Source organism: Poeciliopsis prolifica, unplaced genomic scaffold, assembly GCF_027474105.1.
Source record: "Poeciliopsis prolifica strain line A6 unplaced genomic scaffold, Auburn_PproV2 SCAFFOLD058, whole genome shotgun sequence".
NCBI lineage: Eukaryota > Metazoa > Chordata > Actinopteri > Cyprinodontiformes > Poeciliidae > Poeciliopsis > Poeciliopsis prolifica.
In genome coordinates, this window is record NW_026562433.1 from 1,713,125 (window position 1) to 1,732,018 (window position 18,894).

General features: G+C 41.3%; 1 protein-coding gene and 1 long non-coding RNA gene across 6 annotated transcripts in view; one reads left to right on the top strand and one right to left on the bottom strand.

Annotated features, from left to right (window-relative positions):
* Window positions 1–18,894, top strand: part of stim2b (stromal interaction molecule 2b) — a 43,193-nt gene that overhangs the window by 8,313 nt on the left and 15,986 nt on the right. For all 5 annotated transcript variants that reach the window (XM_055060241.1, XM_055060242.1, XM_055060244.1 and 2 more), the window contains one exon: window positions 14,728–14,858. In XM_055060241.1, coding sequence (XP_054916216.1) covers window positions 14,728–14,858 — 131 coding nt within the window. The remainder of the gene's footprint in view (window positions 1–14,727; window positions 14,859–18,894) is intronic.
* LOC129379460 (uncharacterized) lies at window positions 10,023–11,060 on the bottom strand. Its single transcript, XR_008608181.1, has 3 exons — window positions 11,021–11,060; window positions 10,792–10,945; window positions 10,023–10,250 (listed from the first exon to the last, which is right to left on the bottom strand). It is a non-coding gene; the product is annotated as an uncharacterized LOC129379460 (long non-coding RNA).

Sequence of the window (18,894 nt, forward strand, 5' to 3'; positions counted from 1 at the left end):
ATTAATGGCTCCGTCTGGAAAAAAGACACTGAACCAGTGAAATTGGAGAATTTTCTATGAGAAAAAAAAAAGCTGAGGGAACACAATGTTTATGGCAGTATTAACTTTGAATAATACATCAATGGAGAGCAGTAGGAGATAGCGGCATAATAATTACACCTATGGCTAGGTGGAACCACCTGTACTAGTCTATATTAATGCAGAATTGCAGAGGTCTCTGATGGAACACACTCTGCCAATCCGTGCGTTGTGTACAGTGTGTTATTCTTCATTACGTTGGCTACTTCGTGCATCGTTCCACTGTGCACAGTCAGCTCTGCAGGCTCCAGAGAAATCACAGACATGCAGTCTTTTTTTTATCACTTTGTTTGGAGCTTCTTCATCACTGTTCTTGATGCAGCTGCTTAAATGTATAGCAGCAATGAAAAGTGCTTGCTTCTGTCACAGACAAAAACAATGACGATGGTGCCGGAGGTCCAGCTAATGTGTCATAAAGCTAAATATATACACGCTTTTGCTCAAGAGAGTCTCCTGATTTCCTTGATGCGTTTTCTTTGACTGATGTAATTGCGTAAATTGGGATTATTCTAAAAATAAATTTGCTTAATGGAAACACGGGAGTTTAAAAAGAAAACTCAGTTAACTTTTTAATGACTGCATTCAAAACACAGCTGTTTCTGGAGACCTTATCGCCGTGTTGCCTCTCACCCCAAGTTCTTAAACCCCTTTATTTACCCTATTAGCAAGTGGAGGAAGATTTCAAAACACTGCCCCGTGTCCTTGTGGCTAACGTTGCCTCTGTGGATCCAGAACGCTCATCACTGTTCCTGATGGGATTGTGTTTCTGTGCCCAAGATCACAACCAAAGAGTGTTGAAAGTTGGTTGGGTGGCAAATTGTTGTACAGCGATCCACCCATGACATGATTTCGGATCTCCAGTTCTTGTCCAGTATATGTTTGATAAAAGACCTTAAATGGAAAAACATAACCCTAGTGGTACATTCCTGAATCTAAAAGGCACACAAGAGGTGCTTCAGATAATGCGTCCATAAGCAGAGGCCCCCCTTTGCAGCCAATAAGCTGATTCACTGTTTCACCAGGGGATGTAGGTCAGTGTGCTCTGCTGTAAACCGTTTCCTGCTGTGAGTGGCAGCTTCCAGTAGCAGAGGCTGCCCTCACACATCCCCAGAGGAACGGAGCCGGAGTCCATTGTTGTCCCTGTGCTGCTCATTTTAAGGTGTTGATGTCCCCAGCTGGCAGCACACAAGCTGGGTGAGCCCTTCATTACCAGCAACAGCTCAGAGTTGCAGATCTGTGTGCATAAACCTGAGTAGAAAGGAAAATAGTCTTGGTTCCCTTTTTAGGTGTCACTTCCTCTATTTTTAGTTTACTTATGTAGTGGCTTAAAGGGTTGGATGATCAATTACTCAAGCTCTTCCGACGGTTATGCTTGATGATAAATTGGACAGATGACGTTGTTTTGGTGCAAACTCACCTTTGTCGGCTTCTTGAAACGGAAGCCAATCCCAGCGGCGGCTCAATTCCTCCTGGATAAAAGACGGATAGGCGTCACAGAGAGAGTGGGCTCCCACCGTGATAATACTTCCCACCTCAACACCGGAAGAAACCAGTGTTATGTCCTTCACAGAGGTCTAAACCTGTTACAGGGGCACAGTCACTGTGTGCAATTTTTTGTTCAGCAATGTACACGGCATACATATTTTCAGGTGAATTTTTGAGATTTAATGAGATTTAATGCTGGACATGAGCACGGAGAAGCGGCCCCCTCGGATTTCAGGGACTTTCCCTTGGCAGAGGGCACGTGATGCGGTGGGCCCGGGTGAGGAGGGCAGTGAGTGGTGTGGATTTCTTTGGTATGCTGGCCCTTCTCGGTTCTGTCTCCACTGACGATCATGCTCTGACCTGTACTCATAACAGCGTCATTTACAAGAAAGACCTAGGAAAACATATTTAAAAAGGAATCTCAGTTTATCTCTCTTTCCACATTGACGTTTGATTGTTGCTAGGGAATTTATTTAAAATTTAGGGTTCTTTTCATTTCTCAAGAACCCAGGTTATTTTTACTATTAGATGAAATCCGTTAAATTAGCCCAGTTATCTTTCCATTGGCAGTTAAACTTTATTTTGATCCCAAAATTGACAGTTTATCCTACCAAGCAGCTGCGGTTCCTCGTTACTTTTTACATTGGTCTTTATCAATATTTCTCCAGACTTATTCCAGACTTGGTCTATTGTTTCCTCTTCGACCAAAGACACCTAACCATTTTTAATTTAGTAAAACACTGACTTTTGTTAAGCCTGTTAGAAAGCTGCTTTTGGACGAATAGCCCCACATTTTCCCTTTACACACTATTTGTCATATTTTTGCAAAAAGGAAAAAAAAAATTACAAACAATGAAAACAACAAAAGAAGCACATTGTCTCAATACAGGAACCCTCTACAACCTTTGCTTTGGGAAAGTTTCCTGTGGTGAGTTTTACTTTTCCTTTTACTCAAAATATGATCAAGAAAAAAGTTTTTTGAAATACTGATTGTCCAGCTTGATTACGTGTCACAATTTGTTTTCAAAATTTTGAGGGAAGACCTTAAAGATGCTTATTATTGCCTGAATTACTAATAAAACGTTTTTTTATAATAAAACACGTGTCCGGATGTGTCCATAAAAACAAACACACACAGCAAAAAACAGGAAAGAACCAAATGTAAATGAGATATTTAGACACTGTGTTGGTAGCAACCTTTCACAAAGTTGTGACGTGTTCCAGTCTCTTCGGTTAAACAATTCAAAATATTAAAAATAAATAAATAAATTCTGAAGTAAATCACCTTGAATTACTTCTAGATTTTTTTTCTTGTATTTTTTTAAAACGCTCAAATTAAAATGTATCTAAAACTACCTCTTCATAGTTCATCCTCGAATTTCCTGTTTTTCAACACACCATAAAACTAATAGGCTTTGTGAATTACCCTTGTTGGTCCAAAAACAAGATTTACGCTGGTTAACCTGTGATATTGCATTTTCTGTACAATTAGCTTAACATGTGGAACAAATCTTAAGTGTTTTGGTGACAGACAAAAACACAATTTAAGAATAAACATGTGGCAACTTGTGCTATTCAGATGCTAGGAATGAACACCCGGAGCTTTATTTCGAAAATGGTTATTTATAATGACTGGCCTGAAAAACAGAGAAAAAAAAACAAAAAGAAAAACAAAGCAGTCAGTGTTCTCTGTCTCCAGAAAAAGTCTTCCTTAAACCTGCAGAATGGCTGAAAATGTCCCACAGATACTCTTGTTATAAATTCAAAACAGTTTGGCTCCCTTTAGAGAAAGGATTAAAAATTAGGAAGACTCCTACTTTTTTTTTTTTCTTTCTTTCTTTTTTTGGAAAAGAAGTTTAATATTTACTATGGCAATCCCTACTATTTATTACATTTAATCTGCAGGTTTTCCGGAGTTCATCTCTCCCATCCTCGCATCCAAATTTAGAAGCAGCAATGAAAAAAAAAAAAACAGGACAGAATCCGGTCTTGCAGGAAGATGAAGGACGCGCACAGGATGCTGGAGAAGAACCAAATCTATATTTCGTTGTAAATTAACAAATCTGAGTACTGAGAAACTTGGCACAAAAAAACCTCGTAAATTTGAAAGGTAACAGTGGTAGTTCGGACATTTTGTTCCTGGCATTTCTGCGTTGGCCTCTCCAGAGACTCGGCCTTTGGATTTTGATTCAACTTAATGATACAACATAAATGTAAGATTCAGTGGTGAAAGTATCAATTATGAGAAATCCTAAATCAAGAATTTGCAACGTGGAGTATTGTATTTTTCACTGCTTTATACACAAGATGTTGCCACATGTTCAGTTCTAATGTGTATTTACTACAATTACTAGCATTCTACCAACATTTTGGATCCCTCCGAATAGAGCAGTGCACGAAGGACAAAATAATAAAACAATCGGTCAAAAATTAAGTCTATTCTTGCTCTCTCTGTAGGACTTCAGACTGAAAGTAGCAATCAACTGGAACTAATTAATTACGCGTTGAACCTATTTGATTAACTGATCAACAGATGTAATGACTCGTAAAATCAGTAGTTTTGACAGTATGCCTGAAGCATAAAGCTGCAGGCCTCAGACTAGAATGCTGCCAAAAGGCAGAAACGTTTGTTATCTCGCCGTTTGGACGTTTGCTGATCTAAAGCAGGCGGCTGCAGATGGAAAAAGTGATGTGCTGAACGAGGACAGGTTTTTGTTTAGCAAATTAAAGGATTGTGGAAGAGATTTTATATGAGTGGCAGACAGCCTATGTGTTTATTGTCCCTCCTTTGTCTAAAGCCTTAAGTTTATATCCCTTCAACGATTAAGTGATACATTTCCACCAGGAACTCTTCTTCCAGCTTAATCAGTCTGACATGTTTTAAGGAAGGAAAAAAAAAAAAACCTGTATGGACAAAGTGTGCTCCGTCGTGTGAATTCCCAGGAATTACATTCGGGAACCTTTCCACACAAGTCAATTCAGATGAAAAGCGTGACAAAGGATCTTATCGTTGCTTCTCAAAGCACCTGGGAAAGGCTTTATTTAATTTTTTGTTGCGTTCAGCCTCATTCCGTCGCTCAACCCGGTCTTCTGCTCACAACTCGAAATATTGTTTAAAGAGTGACTTGAGATTCTTGTCTTTGGTGATTTGTTATTCTAATAACATTCCCTTGAGATAGTAGAGATATAAATACATGTACGTCTCAACAATGTTTCTCCTCCCCCCACACCTTTTCAGCTCTTAGTATTCATTTTGCTGTAATGGTGTTGCAAAGCTTAAGGTGCTGTTCATACCATTTGTGTAAACTTGCAGCTAAAATGGCTTTTACTGGTGTGGGGAGTATTTCCTCTTGGTTTTATGATTATAAGAATGTATGACCATTTTTCCAGAAGCACATCTCTGAGGTCAGACACTCATGTTGGACAACAAGACTTGGCTAATGGTGTCCAGTCTTAAGTTCTCCCAAGGTGGTCAGGCCTTTGGGCAGATTCGTCTAGCTTTTACACAACAACTTTCACGAGTCTTTGTGTAGCTTGCTGTATGTATTGGTGCATTCATGTTGGAGCAGGAGGACTTAACACTGATCTGCACAATAAGGAGCATGAAATAGTGTCAAAAATCTTGGTGTGCTCAAAAAAGTATAAATGCTTAACTGAACTCTGGTGCCAAAAAGGTGAACTCTCGTTCAACTAAAAAAACAAGGTGAAAGTGTGAAAGCAAACAGCACCAGCTGAAAATGTAGCAATTTTGGTTCCCAGTCAAACTGAGTCTAGCAGAGTATGAGGTGTGAAAGCACCCAGAGAAGCGAATGCATCTGATGCTTAGGATGGCTTGGAAGTAGCTGCTTGCCAATGGAAGCTCATTTTGTGAAGCTCTGTGTAGCTTGTTCTTGAAGTAATCTGACATTGGGAGGTCTGGAGCTACTGAACGCATAAACTTGGTGACCTCTGCTCACTGCGAGCCTCATGATGCACTGACCCCGCTCTGTAATTTTATATGATCCACCACTTTGTGGCTGAGTTTCTGTCTTCTCCAATCACTCTTAATGCCTCTGACTGTGGAATATTTAGCAGTGAGGAAATTTCACGACTGCAACCGATTCTTCCTCAGAGTGTTTGCAGGGCTCCCCCGCTCACCCCCGGAAAGTCTAACCTTAATTTATGTGACTGTGAAAATTATTTTGTTTCTGCTGGAAATCCAAAAACACATTTGTAATCTTCTCTTTAGCTTTCCATCCCTCAGGGCCCCGTGAGCAATGAGGGAACATATAAACCCAGCTGGGATTAACACGGAGGCACGCACAGTAGTAGAAGTTATTTTCTACTGTTTTTGGTCTTTGTACAATATATACTGAATGTACATGCTGAACTCCCATCAGGCTTTTCTTCAAGTATCCCCTTTGTCTCTCTGTAGACACTCACTCCATTAACCTCCTGTCCAGAGGAGCGTGGCGAGTTCAGCTAATTAAATGATTGCTTGGCCTCGCGGTGCCCTTTCCTCCTCGCGTCTGAGGCCCGCATCGCACATCCCGTGTTCTGGTTCTTGCTCAAACATTCCTGAGAGAAAGCAGGGAACGTCTCCTTTTCTGGAAGTTTTCTCGTCAGACTAAGCGAGACGTTGAGGCCCTTCCTCTTCATCTGCCCTCTTGTTTCAAGTTGTTGCCCAAGCAGAGGATTACCGTTGGTTGAGATGCTCAAGATTTTTCACAAAAGGAGTGGGCTCCTGTAAGCCAGCAAGACGTCACGAGCTGATCCGCCTCCTCCTATGCTATGTGCTCGATATGTTCTGTATTCTGTCGTCTTTCAGAGCGGACGAAGGTCCGTTCAGACATGTTGAAAATAGCTTACAGAGGTGGCTTATCAAGACGTCGTTTCAGAACCCCAATTTGTGTTTGTGGACGGCAGTGGTTGTCTTGTCATCGGATGTAATCGTATATTTGTGTGTGCTGCTCATTGGTGACTTTGTTGCAGCACATTCCTCTGCCACGCCTGCAACACACGGAGTTTAAAGACTCATCTGTCAGCACATCGTCACATGAATAATGGTAAAGCATCGGCGCTGAAACACGTCTTACAAGGTCCCAGTTGCCAGTCGGATTCAGCCTCTGTTTAGTGACTCATTTCGATCCCCAAACTACTTTTGGACAAGAATGCTTCTTAAAATGGGGTCTGTTTTTAACATTGCACTCTTGTGACCAACTTGTGAAAACCGAGAGTAACAAACCCTTTCTGTATCTTGTTTAACTGCCTCTCTTCCACCCTTCTCATACCTCTGCTCTCGACGGTGGCTGATGATATTTGTGTCTTACTAATGGTTGCTGATGAGCTGAAATGGTAGACTCTCCCGAAGCTTTATTTACCCGCCTTTAATACTGACCCGTCAGCTTGACTTATGAGACTGCCACATGGGCAGCATGTACGACGGTCCACTCTGACATCACATCCTCGGCCAGGTTCACACAAAGGTAGTTGGGTGCTCCAACTTCCTCCCACAGTCCAAAATAATGCATGTTTGGTTTTGTGTTACTCTAAATTGCCTAACTTTTAAATGTTTGGTGTGGATCCTTACTTGGCTCAAAGAAAACTCTCGCTGTCAGAATAATAAATGTGTGAAGGTATGCCATTTTGAAAGAGATGAGCTCTTTTGCATCGAAATTGACCAAAGCTGAGCCATTTTCATCACCTAAAGTTGGCGCAGAGCAAAGCTTAGAAAGACAGACATTTACTGGTTGTGTTTCCTTTACAAATGTGCACAGAACTTTGTTGCACACAACAAAATCGGCAACCAAGTTGACACAATTTTTCAATTGCTAAATTGTGCCAAAAGCCCCCAAATAATTTTGCAATTGCAGTGTTTCGCTTAAATAAAAAATATTAGAATCACACGTGAATACGTTTGTTCGTCTTCCTACCACTTCCTGTTGTCTTCTTTGTCTTTTCCGCCAGTAGTAACATCCGCTTGTTGATCACATGACTGGTGTGATGCGAAAAAAAAAGTGCTTCCATTGCAGTTTCGCAAAGTACACTAGTTTGAATCTTACCTCAAATTTAAACACCTTGTTCTTTCACACAGGACCCGACTTGCTCCGAAACTACCTCAGCCGACTTGTCCCTATCGGTATGTCATTGAGGAGTGTGTTGCGTAACAGAGACGAGTTGACCTATACTCCCCTCTCCCAATCGGTCCTTTCGTAAAACACACAGAGAAGGCAAAATGGCGACTTAAAAAGACTCGACCGCCTACCTACTTTGTGGCAGCTTTTACATCTCAGCTCCGAGTCTCGCTAATGTGGACTCTGAGCTTATCTAAACTCTCCTGCAGCAGCTGCAGTAATACTTATCTTGATTCAAATTTAATGAGCCAAAGGTGAACCCTGGGGATTTCCTGCAAACAAACCCTGAGGATCAGGAATGCAAACATATTTTGCATTCCTCATGCCAGACAACCAGAATGCTTCTTCCTGATGCATTTGCAAGAACAATTAGCTCTTTACAAACTGATTCTTCGGATCTTGCTTTCGTCAGAGAAGGCGCTTTGACACTACTCAATGTTGCAGTGATGTTACATTTGGCATTAAGTAAAGTAAATAACGTCAATTTTACAAGTTGATGTTTTATTAGTTCACTGCAAACAAACCCTGGCCTGAAAGTAGCAAATAAAGATATTAGATAAAGTTATGCTTTATTTCCACCAGCATGCTTTTGCTGAAAAACATGCATCTGGTTACAGCTGCTGTGTTGGCAGTAGAAGAGTGTAGTTGGCTGTTGTACAGACCTCAGTGCCTGCCATAAAACCGTTTTCCTGCTGTGCTAAACCAAAGCTTCACCAAACGTTGTTAATGGCATGAATGCACCTCTGTAATTACCTAATATACATTCATTATCCGCAGTCCTATGCAGTATTGGTGCTGCATTTAATGACAACTGCTAGGAGATCCGAACTGTGTTTCTGTTTCATCAGATTGACAGTCGTACTCAAAAAAGGATGAAACACTAACCTGAAGGAAAAGTTGCTTCTGAAGGCATGCTATTGTATCCAACCGTCTTCCCCTATTTATTTATTTTTTAAATGGCACATAAGTCACATTTTTATTACATTTCAAAAACCTGCAACTTTAACTCAGTGTTGTGTCAAGTTTTGAGAGCCGCTGAATTATTTCAGCGCAGCATTGGTTTCATATAGGCGGTTTGGCGATACTCGCAGCGTAACCTTGAATCAAAAGTACCATCACATTTTAATTTGGACTTGCGCAAAAAAACAAAAAACAAAACAATATGCATAAACAATGAATGGCATAATCTCAGTGATTTCTTCTACCGCTAAAAAACCCGCTAAATGTCAAATTGAAAATGTAAATTTTATTATTTTTAATCGGATACCTATGTTTCAGCAAAAAATAAAGTACAAAAAACAATTATGTTCAAAATTTTGGTGAGATTATCTGGCCAATCGAGAGATTCACTGCATAAACGTGTTGAAGTTGAATTTATTTCTTGACTGAGCCTCTTTCTGATTCTGCCAGCCGTTGAGTCTGTATTAATAGTTGCTGTATGATGAATAATGCTGCAATGAAAAATGACTGTGTCTGGAGAAAGAGGGATTAGTGTGTGTTTGTGCGTGGAAGAGGAGGAGATGGCAGAGGATCCTGAGAAATCTCAAGCTGGTGCGCTGGTGAAAAGAGGCCGCCTCTGCTCCCCCACAGTCACAGATCATCAAACCCACCGTGCCCCGCTGTCTCAACTCCGCGTTACCCCTACGCACACTCCCTCTTCTCATATACGCTTACCCTGAATCAGGCTCCTCGTCCCGGATCAAGTTATAGCGAAGACGGAATTGGAGCTAAGCTCGGTGCCACGTAGAGATCTCCCTTTGTGGTCTGTGAAGAGATGATTTAAAGTCTCCGCTTGTTCTCCGAGACCGGTTTTAATCCTCACTGCAGGGAAAACGATGACACTCACGCTGTTGATTTACAGCCATCTGAAATTGATGCAGCTGTCTTTATAAATGGATGTTGGAGGAAGTGTTTGGTTTTCTTTTTGGAAAAAGTGAAAAGCTGTAAAGTGCCCGGTAAAAGTAACTTGAACAGCTTCGTATTTGCAGACATGGAGACTGAAATGTTTGCCTGTTGTTCTTGGGGAACCAGCTTGAGCTCTTCAGATTGAATTGAGAGCATCTATAAAAGGAAATCTTTTACATTTTCAACTGGATGGACACTTGGTGACTTTTGCAGAATATTGACTGTGCTTTTTGAAAAAAAAAAATGTTTTTTTTAGGGACATCAAATTAAAGGAAGCAAATTAAAAATGAATGCCACACTTCTTTTTAATTTTTGCATTAAATATTCTATTTAATAATTCTGTTTTATTACTTAAAAAATCCAATGAGACACAAGGCAGGCTGTCAAAACAAGAAAAATTTAATACTTTATTATTATTTTATTTTATTTTTTTAGCTGCTTCCATTTTTTTTCTTTCTTTTATAGGTTGCTCCTTCTATTCTGTTTCTCCCAATACGGCTCCAGGATGGTGGATGTTTAGTCTATTTTCGGACGCCGGTAGAGTTTTGCAGCAGTAGTTGGTTTAAATACAGTCGGCAAAATGCCACGGGGGTCATGTCTGAGGAAGTCCCAGACCACAGAGCACTTTGTCTTCATTGTTGTCTCCTCCTGTCTCCTTCTCTTCAGCTCCTTGTGAAAACAAAGACAGAGGCTTGTCGATGACATGTATATGTTGTGTTAAAAAGGAGAAGGAGAAGAAAGAAAAACTTGTTTCAGGTGCAGCATTTCACTTTAAAGGAAGAGGCTGACAGCTAAATGCCTTTGTTATCAGATTCTATTGAAGCCGAGCTGCTGCCCTCTCTGCGACAGCCCGCATGCGTTTGAGTTAAAGTGACTCAAACGGCTTTACTACCACTCTCCCGCTCGCGTCGCCGCGCTGCCTGTGTGCGTCTGTCTGAGCGCACAGACAGACGCCTGCTCAAGCGAGGGAGACCTCTGCCATTGTTGAGTTTTTTTATTTCTTTATTTTTTTTCTTACACGCTGACAGCCGGGACTAAAAATAACCCAGTGCTTTCCAAATTTGTCATCTTTAAGGCTACACTGTTTTGTTTTGAAGCGTGCTTCTCCCCGGGAGAGCTCGAGGTCAGCGCGGGCCACTTCCTGTTCCTCTTTGTTGTGCTAACGGCGGTTCCTAAATGTACTCAATCATACGAAAATAAAGTGGGACACCTGGGAAGGAAAGGCCTGCGCTGTCATCTTCCTGAGTCGCACAGCAGGTAGTCCAGCTGCGACTGACAGTTTTTCCTTCTTTTACCCTGTCTTGTTTTTCCTTGCGTGGGAAGATAAGTCAGATCACGGGGAACGATGCCGCCGCGACAGCAGCCTGTAGAGAGAAATGAAGCCAAGTCTTCAGTAAACTCTTCAGTAAAACCCACTGAAGAGTTAAACTTGGACTCACAATAGGATGTGCAGCTGTGTGCGTGCGTCTCGGCCCTCGCTTGTAAAAACCCAAAGAAAAGTTCTGTCTCTTTAAATAACCAAACAGCCTAATAGACATGCACGCTGCTATGCAAACAGCAGACTATGTAAACTTCCCAGATGATCTAGGCAAATACGTTATGTAAGTCGTTCTCAGGTGCTTTTGGACTGAAAACAGACACAGGCTTCTTTGACTAAGACTTTACTGAAAGGGTTTCTGACGTCCTACGACTTTTTCACCCTCTGTTTATGTTGAGAAGTGGTTTAGAGCGACATGTGGTTGCCCCCTTCCTGTTTCTCAGAGGTTTGTTAAGAGAAGGCCGGCGCTCATCATTTTGGCCTACCAGGAAGTAACCCGTGATGTTTCCACAACGTTCCTCTGTACTGCATTACATTTAAATCCAGCCCAGTTCTGATATACTAACCCACTGTGCCCATTTTCACACAAACAAGTGATCACAGCTTCGTCTAAGCTCAGTCATTTGCCCGTGCCAGTTCCTTCACCTGACACAACAAACACTCTTCAGACTGATGCTTTTCTTTCACCATGCAACTACAATGAATTTGACTGTTTTTTTCCCCCTAAATTAGGAACGATTGAAAAAAAAACAAAAGTAGCTGCTAACATCAGTTAGCCCTCCAAACCTTCAATATGTTTATGAAAATGCTGTTTAAGTTGGACGGTTAAAACGAGAAATGCTTCAGCATTTCGACCGCTGTCGCAAATTCACCTCAAACCTCCACACAACCAAAGTGGCGTCTGAGTACCACGACTGCCTCCAACAAAAAAATGGGCTACTCAAATGTTTGTTCACAAAGACCGGACTGACCTCCAAATTGCACAAGAAGGAGGGACATGGCGAGTTCTTAAGTCTGCTGTTCAAATGCAAAATGTATTTGCCACACTGTCAAACATTTACTCTCACATCATAAGTGGGGATTAGGAGGGGGATTAAAACGAGCAAGGAGTGGCTCACATTATATATCCTGCACACTTGCACAAACAGAGTGTGTGTAATTGTTTAACTACTGTTTTTTCAATGGGTGTGGGGATTATATACTTTTTGTCCTTTTCTAGGTGCAGAGTAGCCAAATAAAAACCAGCCCCCTGTACTCCGCTTTGCTTCATACAGAAAGGGGCAATTGAGGAACGATTGCGTCCTGTAGGGGTGGACTCTGACGTTTTAAATTTCATTGAGAACATTTGGATATCGCGTGTGAAACGCACCAGCTCGACGCCATGAAGCGTACGGTGAGTCGCCTGCGCTGTAAACAACCATCCTCTACTGCAGAAAGAGAAGCGCAGAGCCAAACAATTCGTTAATTCAGTATTAGGAAAACTACAATTCTGATTGACCCGATTGAAATTCTACCAGATTTCTGTGCATTATTCCTTTCCATTATATGGAAATGTATGAATAAAATATTTATTAGACATATATTTTGGTTGATGTCATGACTGATGGTGTGCTGCATCAGTAAGATCTACTCTTTCAGTAAGGCTGAAGGTGATGGTGCAGAAACCTCCAATGTCTGTGAGCATAATCTGCACAGTTTTAGGAAACATTCTGGTGTAGAAATGGTTCTTGTGACTGTAGCACTGTGAACAAAAAACAAAATTAAATCAAACAATTGAAACAATGCCCAATATTTTCAGAAAACACACACAATATTATTTCCTGAATCTTTAAAGTTTCGTAATCTTATTCTAGTGCTCAGTTTTATTCTGTGCCCTGGAAGTAATTACCAAAGATTAACTGTTTTAAAAGGCACGGCTGTTTTATGTATTTTTTCTTTTACTGTTGCTCTTTAATCACTCTTTTGGGGTTTTTCAATCGCCATTTCAGGCACTGACGGGTTTCTTGTTGCCAACCTGAATTACAGACCCGAGTTTGGGCGTGTTAGGTGATGGTGTGTTGGCTTTGCGGTCGCCCGCTTCTGTTTGAACTCTTGCCAGCGCAGAACACGGTTGTTCTTCTGGCTTGGACCGAGGCCAGAACACGACTGACCATCTTTGAGGCGGAAAAACCTTTTTGTTCAGTTTGACTGATGCCTTTGAAATTGGGACAAATGCGGTGTGTGTGTGTGTGTGTGTGCGTGTTTGCGCCTGAGCTGCAGCTTTCTGAGGATTTTCAAACACTTTGGTTTGTGTGTGTTGTGGGGACTCTGGAGACAATGTGGCTCCTTTCCAGTTCAGGGGTGGTCAAATAAAAACAAGACGGGGGGAACGCTGAGGGACGCCGCAGGAATGACAACAACATTCAGCAGAGGTTTCCACTGGAGCGCTGAGCTGCTGTTTTAAAGAGAAATCTGCTTTATGCTACCTCTGCTTAATCTGTTGTACAATTAATAACTTACAGGCTGTCAGGAATATGACACTTAACTTGATCACTCACTATCTTACCACATTTTACGGCTAAAGTATGCGGAATACTTCAAATGCCGCATATTAATCAATCTTTTGACCTGAAGATCATTCCTTTAGGTTAAAAGCCAGTTAGCATTTGACCTAACTGGGTTTTGACCAGCTAGGTCAAAAACCAGTTTGAAATATGTGGTCAAACTGGCTTTTTGTCGAAAATCTGACGAAAATCTTTTTGTTGAAAAGCCGACGAACGACAGCCGTCAGATAAATGCGAGCTGATTGGCTGACACCGAAATCATGATGCAACCTTGTTGGAATCTCCAAGCGCTTGTTGAAATGTTGGAATTATTCAGTGTCAAATCCTAAAAATCCAGATGTTTCCTTTTCCCTAATGATGTCTGGTCTCTTTGTGCTTTTATTTATTTAAGAGTCACTGGACTTTTACACAGATCTGTTGTTTCACAGTAAAATTGCAGCCAGTAGCTTGAAAAGTATACATTTTGCAGGTTTTTCAGTGCAGCAGATTATTCCTATTTACTTGATAGAATGTGAACTGAAGTGTTTTAAAGTGATTTGTGTGCTGAAAATACAAATGTCTGAGTTTGTGAGCTGCATTTCAAACCTTCAGATGAGGAAGATTTCATGCAATTGGAGCCTTGTTAGCTGGCACAACCCTGGAGGCGAACAGCACTGAACTGCCTCAATGTTGCCGTATTAACTTTCCTCCCTTTGACATGACTGATGGCTTCGGTGCAGCATGCGTGTGACTTAGCTTATTTCACTCTGTGGATGATGCAACTTATGTATCATTAAACAAAGGCTGCTTCTCATTGTTTCAGAAACTACAACAAAACATTTGCTTTGTCCTCTGTATGTAATAGGTTGAATATTTCATTACTTTTTAAAACACGTGAATATATTCTGTTCATATATCAGAAGAAGCTCCTCTAAAAGCTCACAAAATCCTAGATTTTAAAATAAAATTCTGCCTGCATCTTGAAAATGAGTCGCAAAGAAATTGCCTGACTAACTGTCTTCACTGATTAAATGCTACTTCTTGTATTTTAGTCTTCCAGGATTGCCTTGAAATAATTAAAACGTATCTAATTTAATTGCCATTTTGGCTTTCCCACTGTGACTCTTGAAAGTGAGCTCCATTTGCTGGCGTGTCTGCGTTGCGCTGGGGGCCATTTTCAGTGAGCCACGCAACAAATATCTCTTGTCTTTGGGAACTTAAAACACCCTTCTTTATTAGGATTTGTATTTCACGTGCGGTACAATTTGGGTACGAAGGACTGACGTGACGCGTTTCTTCTCTGTAGACCCGTGTCTCATCGTGATGCCGCCATGCGTGGGCGAGGCCGACCGCTTCAGCCTGGAGGCGCTGCGGCACATCCACAAGCAGCTGGACGATGACAACGACGGAGGGATAGAGGTCAACGAGAGCTTGGAGGTGAGCTTCTTCTAGGGTTATATGGCGTCACTGGTACGATTTGTGTTCAAGACTCAACAACTCACCCAAACTATCAACATGGAGAACAGATGGCAACCTTGACAATTCAAAGAGATGTTTCTGCAGCCAGTGATACAAAAACCCAAGTGTGTTCATAAAACCGACAGGAAGAAAAAGAAAACTTCTGCAGTTTTTGAGATATGTCATTGTAAATTACATTTTTTGGTGGATGAAATTTTTCAGTTTTTTTGCTTTAGGTTTTTGAACAAAAAAGTAGATGGAACAACATCCGAGGAGGCAAACTGAGTTCTTTGTGTGACTATAAATAAGAGAAAATAAAAATGAAGTAAATAAAATAAAGCACAACTTTTAAGATCAGGTCGTTTTCAGTAGCTGAAATTTGATAGAGCTGCTGAACTAATCTGTTAATCTCCACTCATTAACATGGTGATGAGAATATCCGTTAGGACTGTCACCCTGCATTTTTATTTCATCACAATCTCAACACAACGTTGTAACAATATTCAATCACTAAAAGTGAAAGGACAAAAGTATTACTGGCACGCATAATTTTCATCGCTAAGTCATGACTCAGCCTCCTATGAGCTGGAGATATGTGTCACTGCACATGATGGTGGCGACATCATGCTGCGGACATGTTTTTCTTCATGTAGTTGATGGTGCGTTCCTCAATGTTTCTGGAATGATAATGAAACTTCAGCATCTAAACTGGTTGAAATTTGGGCATATTTTATAACTGCAGCAGGAAAATGTTCCCGAAATTCAAACAGTCTCATGTTTCACTCTAGAATCAGCCAGACTCAACCCAATTTATAGGTAAACAGACGACTTATCAGGAAAACAACCCACTAAAGTATGTCCAGAATAATGTGGAGGCTTCTTAATTGCTACATAAAAGCACGAATGAATGAGGTGGGAAATTTTGCACATCAACGATTCATAACAATGCTCTTGTTAGAACAGTTTGAAGGGACCAAAGTGCCTCAAGGTAGAGTGGTAAATAATGCATAAATATCAGGAAACAGAAAGGAAAATCTTCTAAAGAGATAAAATTCACAATCCTTGGCCTCACAGCTAAATGTCGGCAAAATTAAACCTCAGAGGTTTTAGAAAATAAATGCTTAACCTTACTACTGCCACTTCCCTAGATTTTTAATTACTAATCTTGCATTTTGTACATTCAGCCAGAGAATGTTTTCCTGAAGCTTTTTCATTTGCCTGATGGTGCTTTGTTGAAGCAGGATCTCTTGTCCGTCGCAGGTCGACGCATGTAAACATTTAGAGAGAGGGGGCCTCTCACATGAGTCAAATGATTTTAATGCTTAGCAGTCAGTCGTCAAAGGATGAGTCAGCATTCCTGTCATAGCGACCCGTCATCACAACACCGAGCAATGCTATGACGGATTTTATATTACGGCCGGGCGACGAGGAAAACGTGTCTTTCAGTTTCGATTTCGGCTCCAAATAAACACAAAACTGTGGGATTGCTGGAAGAAAACGTAGCAGCATTCACTCATTCATAATATCAGTGTACCAGAGACAGCAATGTTTGTGGTCTTTGAATCGGATTCAGACTAATCCCTTAACAATGTCTCTGACCTCTCACATCCCAGCTTAAAGCAGCTGCTTGGAGGTGTTCGGTTGACTGGAAGGGTAGATTGACGCACTCTGATCCGCCACTCTCCATTTCAGTCTCTTGCTCATAAACGTTTGACTACCGCTTTTTTTTTTTTCCAGGAGTAATTTCAAGTGTTGAAGGAGTTCTGGTGTGAGATAGCTGTACCCCGCTGCCCTGCCGTGGCGCCTCAGTTAGTCGTTTGGGTCTTGTTTTAACCGATCCCTGTCCACATTAGGGCATGTGTGTCAGTGATGTGCTATAAACAGCCTGGTTTAACTTTTGTCTACTATGATGATAAATCATGTTCTCTTTTTATTAGAGACGGATTCCAAAACACCATTGAGTCTCTTTTTCCCAAATTATTATTTTCTTCTTTGTCTTTGTTTGCTTCCTGAAGAGAGATATCTTCAGATATTGTGACTAAATTTCTTTGAATTTGACATATTTCCTTTGTTGCCATAGACTCAGTGCGGGTCACTTTATTAGACACACCTTACTCATACCCGGCTCAACCGCCTTTTGAGATCCCGTGGCCATTGGAGGACCTTGAAAGTTGCCGTTATGATGTTCAAGGAACCAGTTGGAGATGATCTGAGCTGTTTTACGGGGCGGATTAGTGGCCATCAAAAGATGGGTACACTGTGTTCAGAAAGGGACAAACGTGGTCAGCAACGGCCCCGATCCATGACTAGCTCAGCTTTTATGCCATTTCTGCTAAACGCTCACTCTATCATTGTAATGATAGAGTGACTCGTTGGACCAGGCAAACTTTTTTTTTTTCTTCTTGAAATCTGTTAGCTGTCCGTGTTTTCGTGGTGCCTTTAGGGACGGTATTCTGCATACTTTGGTTGTAGCAAAAAGATATTTCAAGTGCTGCTGCACATTTTTTTTTGACATCAATGCTACTCATTTCTATCTTTCCCTCGTTTTGACAATTTCTTCTAATCCCGGGCTATGAATGTGTGAGAACCTGCTAGTATATGAATCGCTTTTGAAATATTCGGACCAGTCCATCTGGCTCTGACAGCAAAGTCACTTGAACTTTCATTAAACCGGTCTTTCCTGCATGAGTTTTGTGACCTCGTGTTTGGCTGAGAGAGCCACTGAGCAGGGGAGGCTAATAAAGCGGCTGGTGAACATCTTTTTAATTGCATGTTAACCACTACGATGCGGTTAACATGCAACATGTTAACATGTGGTTAACATATCGCTGAGGGCCAATAAATTATACTTCTGTATACCTTAAACTTTTGCTCTGTCGCCCCACTGCATGATGCTACCACCACCGTGCTTGACGGTGTTTGCAGTGTCCTTAGCTTCGAATGCCTCTATTTGGCATCAACAGCTCAATCTATGTCTTGTGTGTCTATAAACTCTTTTTATTTAGACCGATATGATAAATTGGATTAATCGTGATGAATCGATTAATTAAGTTACCGTCAACTAATTTAACAATCGGTAACTGGAAAACACAGACTCAAAAAAGGTCATATTCTGAAAGACGGCTAGAGCTGTTTTCAGAGAACCGGGGGGACGGCAGCTGTAACTTGGTCAGTACTGTACAATATATATATATGTATATATTGCATTTCAGTAAAAAAAAAAAAAAGAAAGTTTTTCTTTTTTAAAAAGCAATTCCATTATTTGTTCATTTGCATCTTTTAGTGTCTTTCTAATACCGTACACAAAGGCTTGAGCGGTTAAATGAAAAAATGAGCCGAATGTTCAACTTCTTATCCGATAATTGATTAGTCATCAGGAAAACTGACAGATTAATCGATAACTAAGATCACTGTTCGCTGCAGTCCTACAAATCCAAAAACTTGCCCTTGCTCTAAGAAGTCCAGAATTGGTTGTCTTTGACCTTTAAGCGATTTTGGTGATATTTGATTGTTTTATCATAAATTGAACCTGCTCGAACACGGTCCTGCAGGCCGTACCTCTCTGCTCACTTCCAGGGATTTTGGATGACGCCTGTGGGGTCTGTTGCTGAGCACAGCCGCCGGGGGACGGCAGGTGCATGTCCTCGCCTCTCAGTGGCGGGCCGCCCGGCGGCCAAGTGGATGTTCGGCTGGATCGTGTTGCGTCTCTTGAATTGCACGAACTCAGACCTCGTCAAGGACCGGGGCGGTGGTGGTTTTGGTGCTTCTGTTGCAGACTTTTATTAGTTCTCGGCTGATTGTGCACAACGTCGCCCAGGGACCGTCAGCGCAGAGGCGTACTGTATATGCAACACGTCTTAGAACGACACGAAGGCGGAGAAACCCGAGTCGGGCAGAAGCAGCGTCGAGGGTATGATACGTCTATAAAAAGAAGATTCTTAAGGGTGTTTGTTGACTTGTCTGAGAATGTTCAACACAGAGATTTGATTTACAGCTTAAACTTACATCTCGTGAT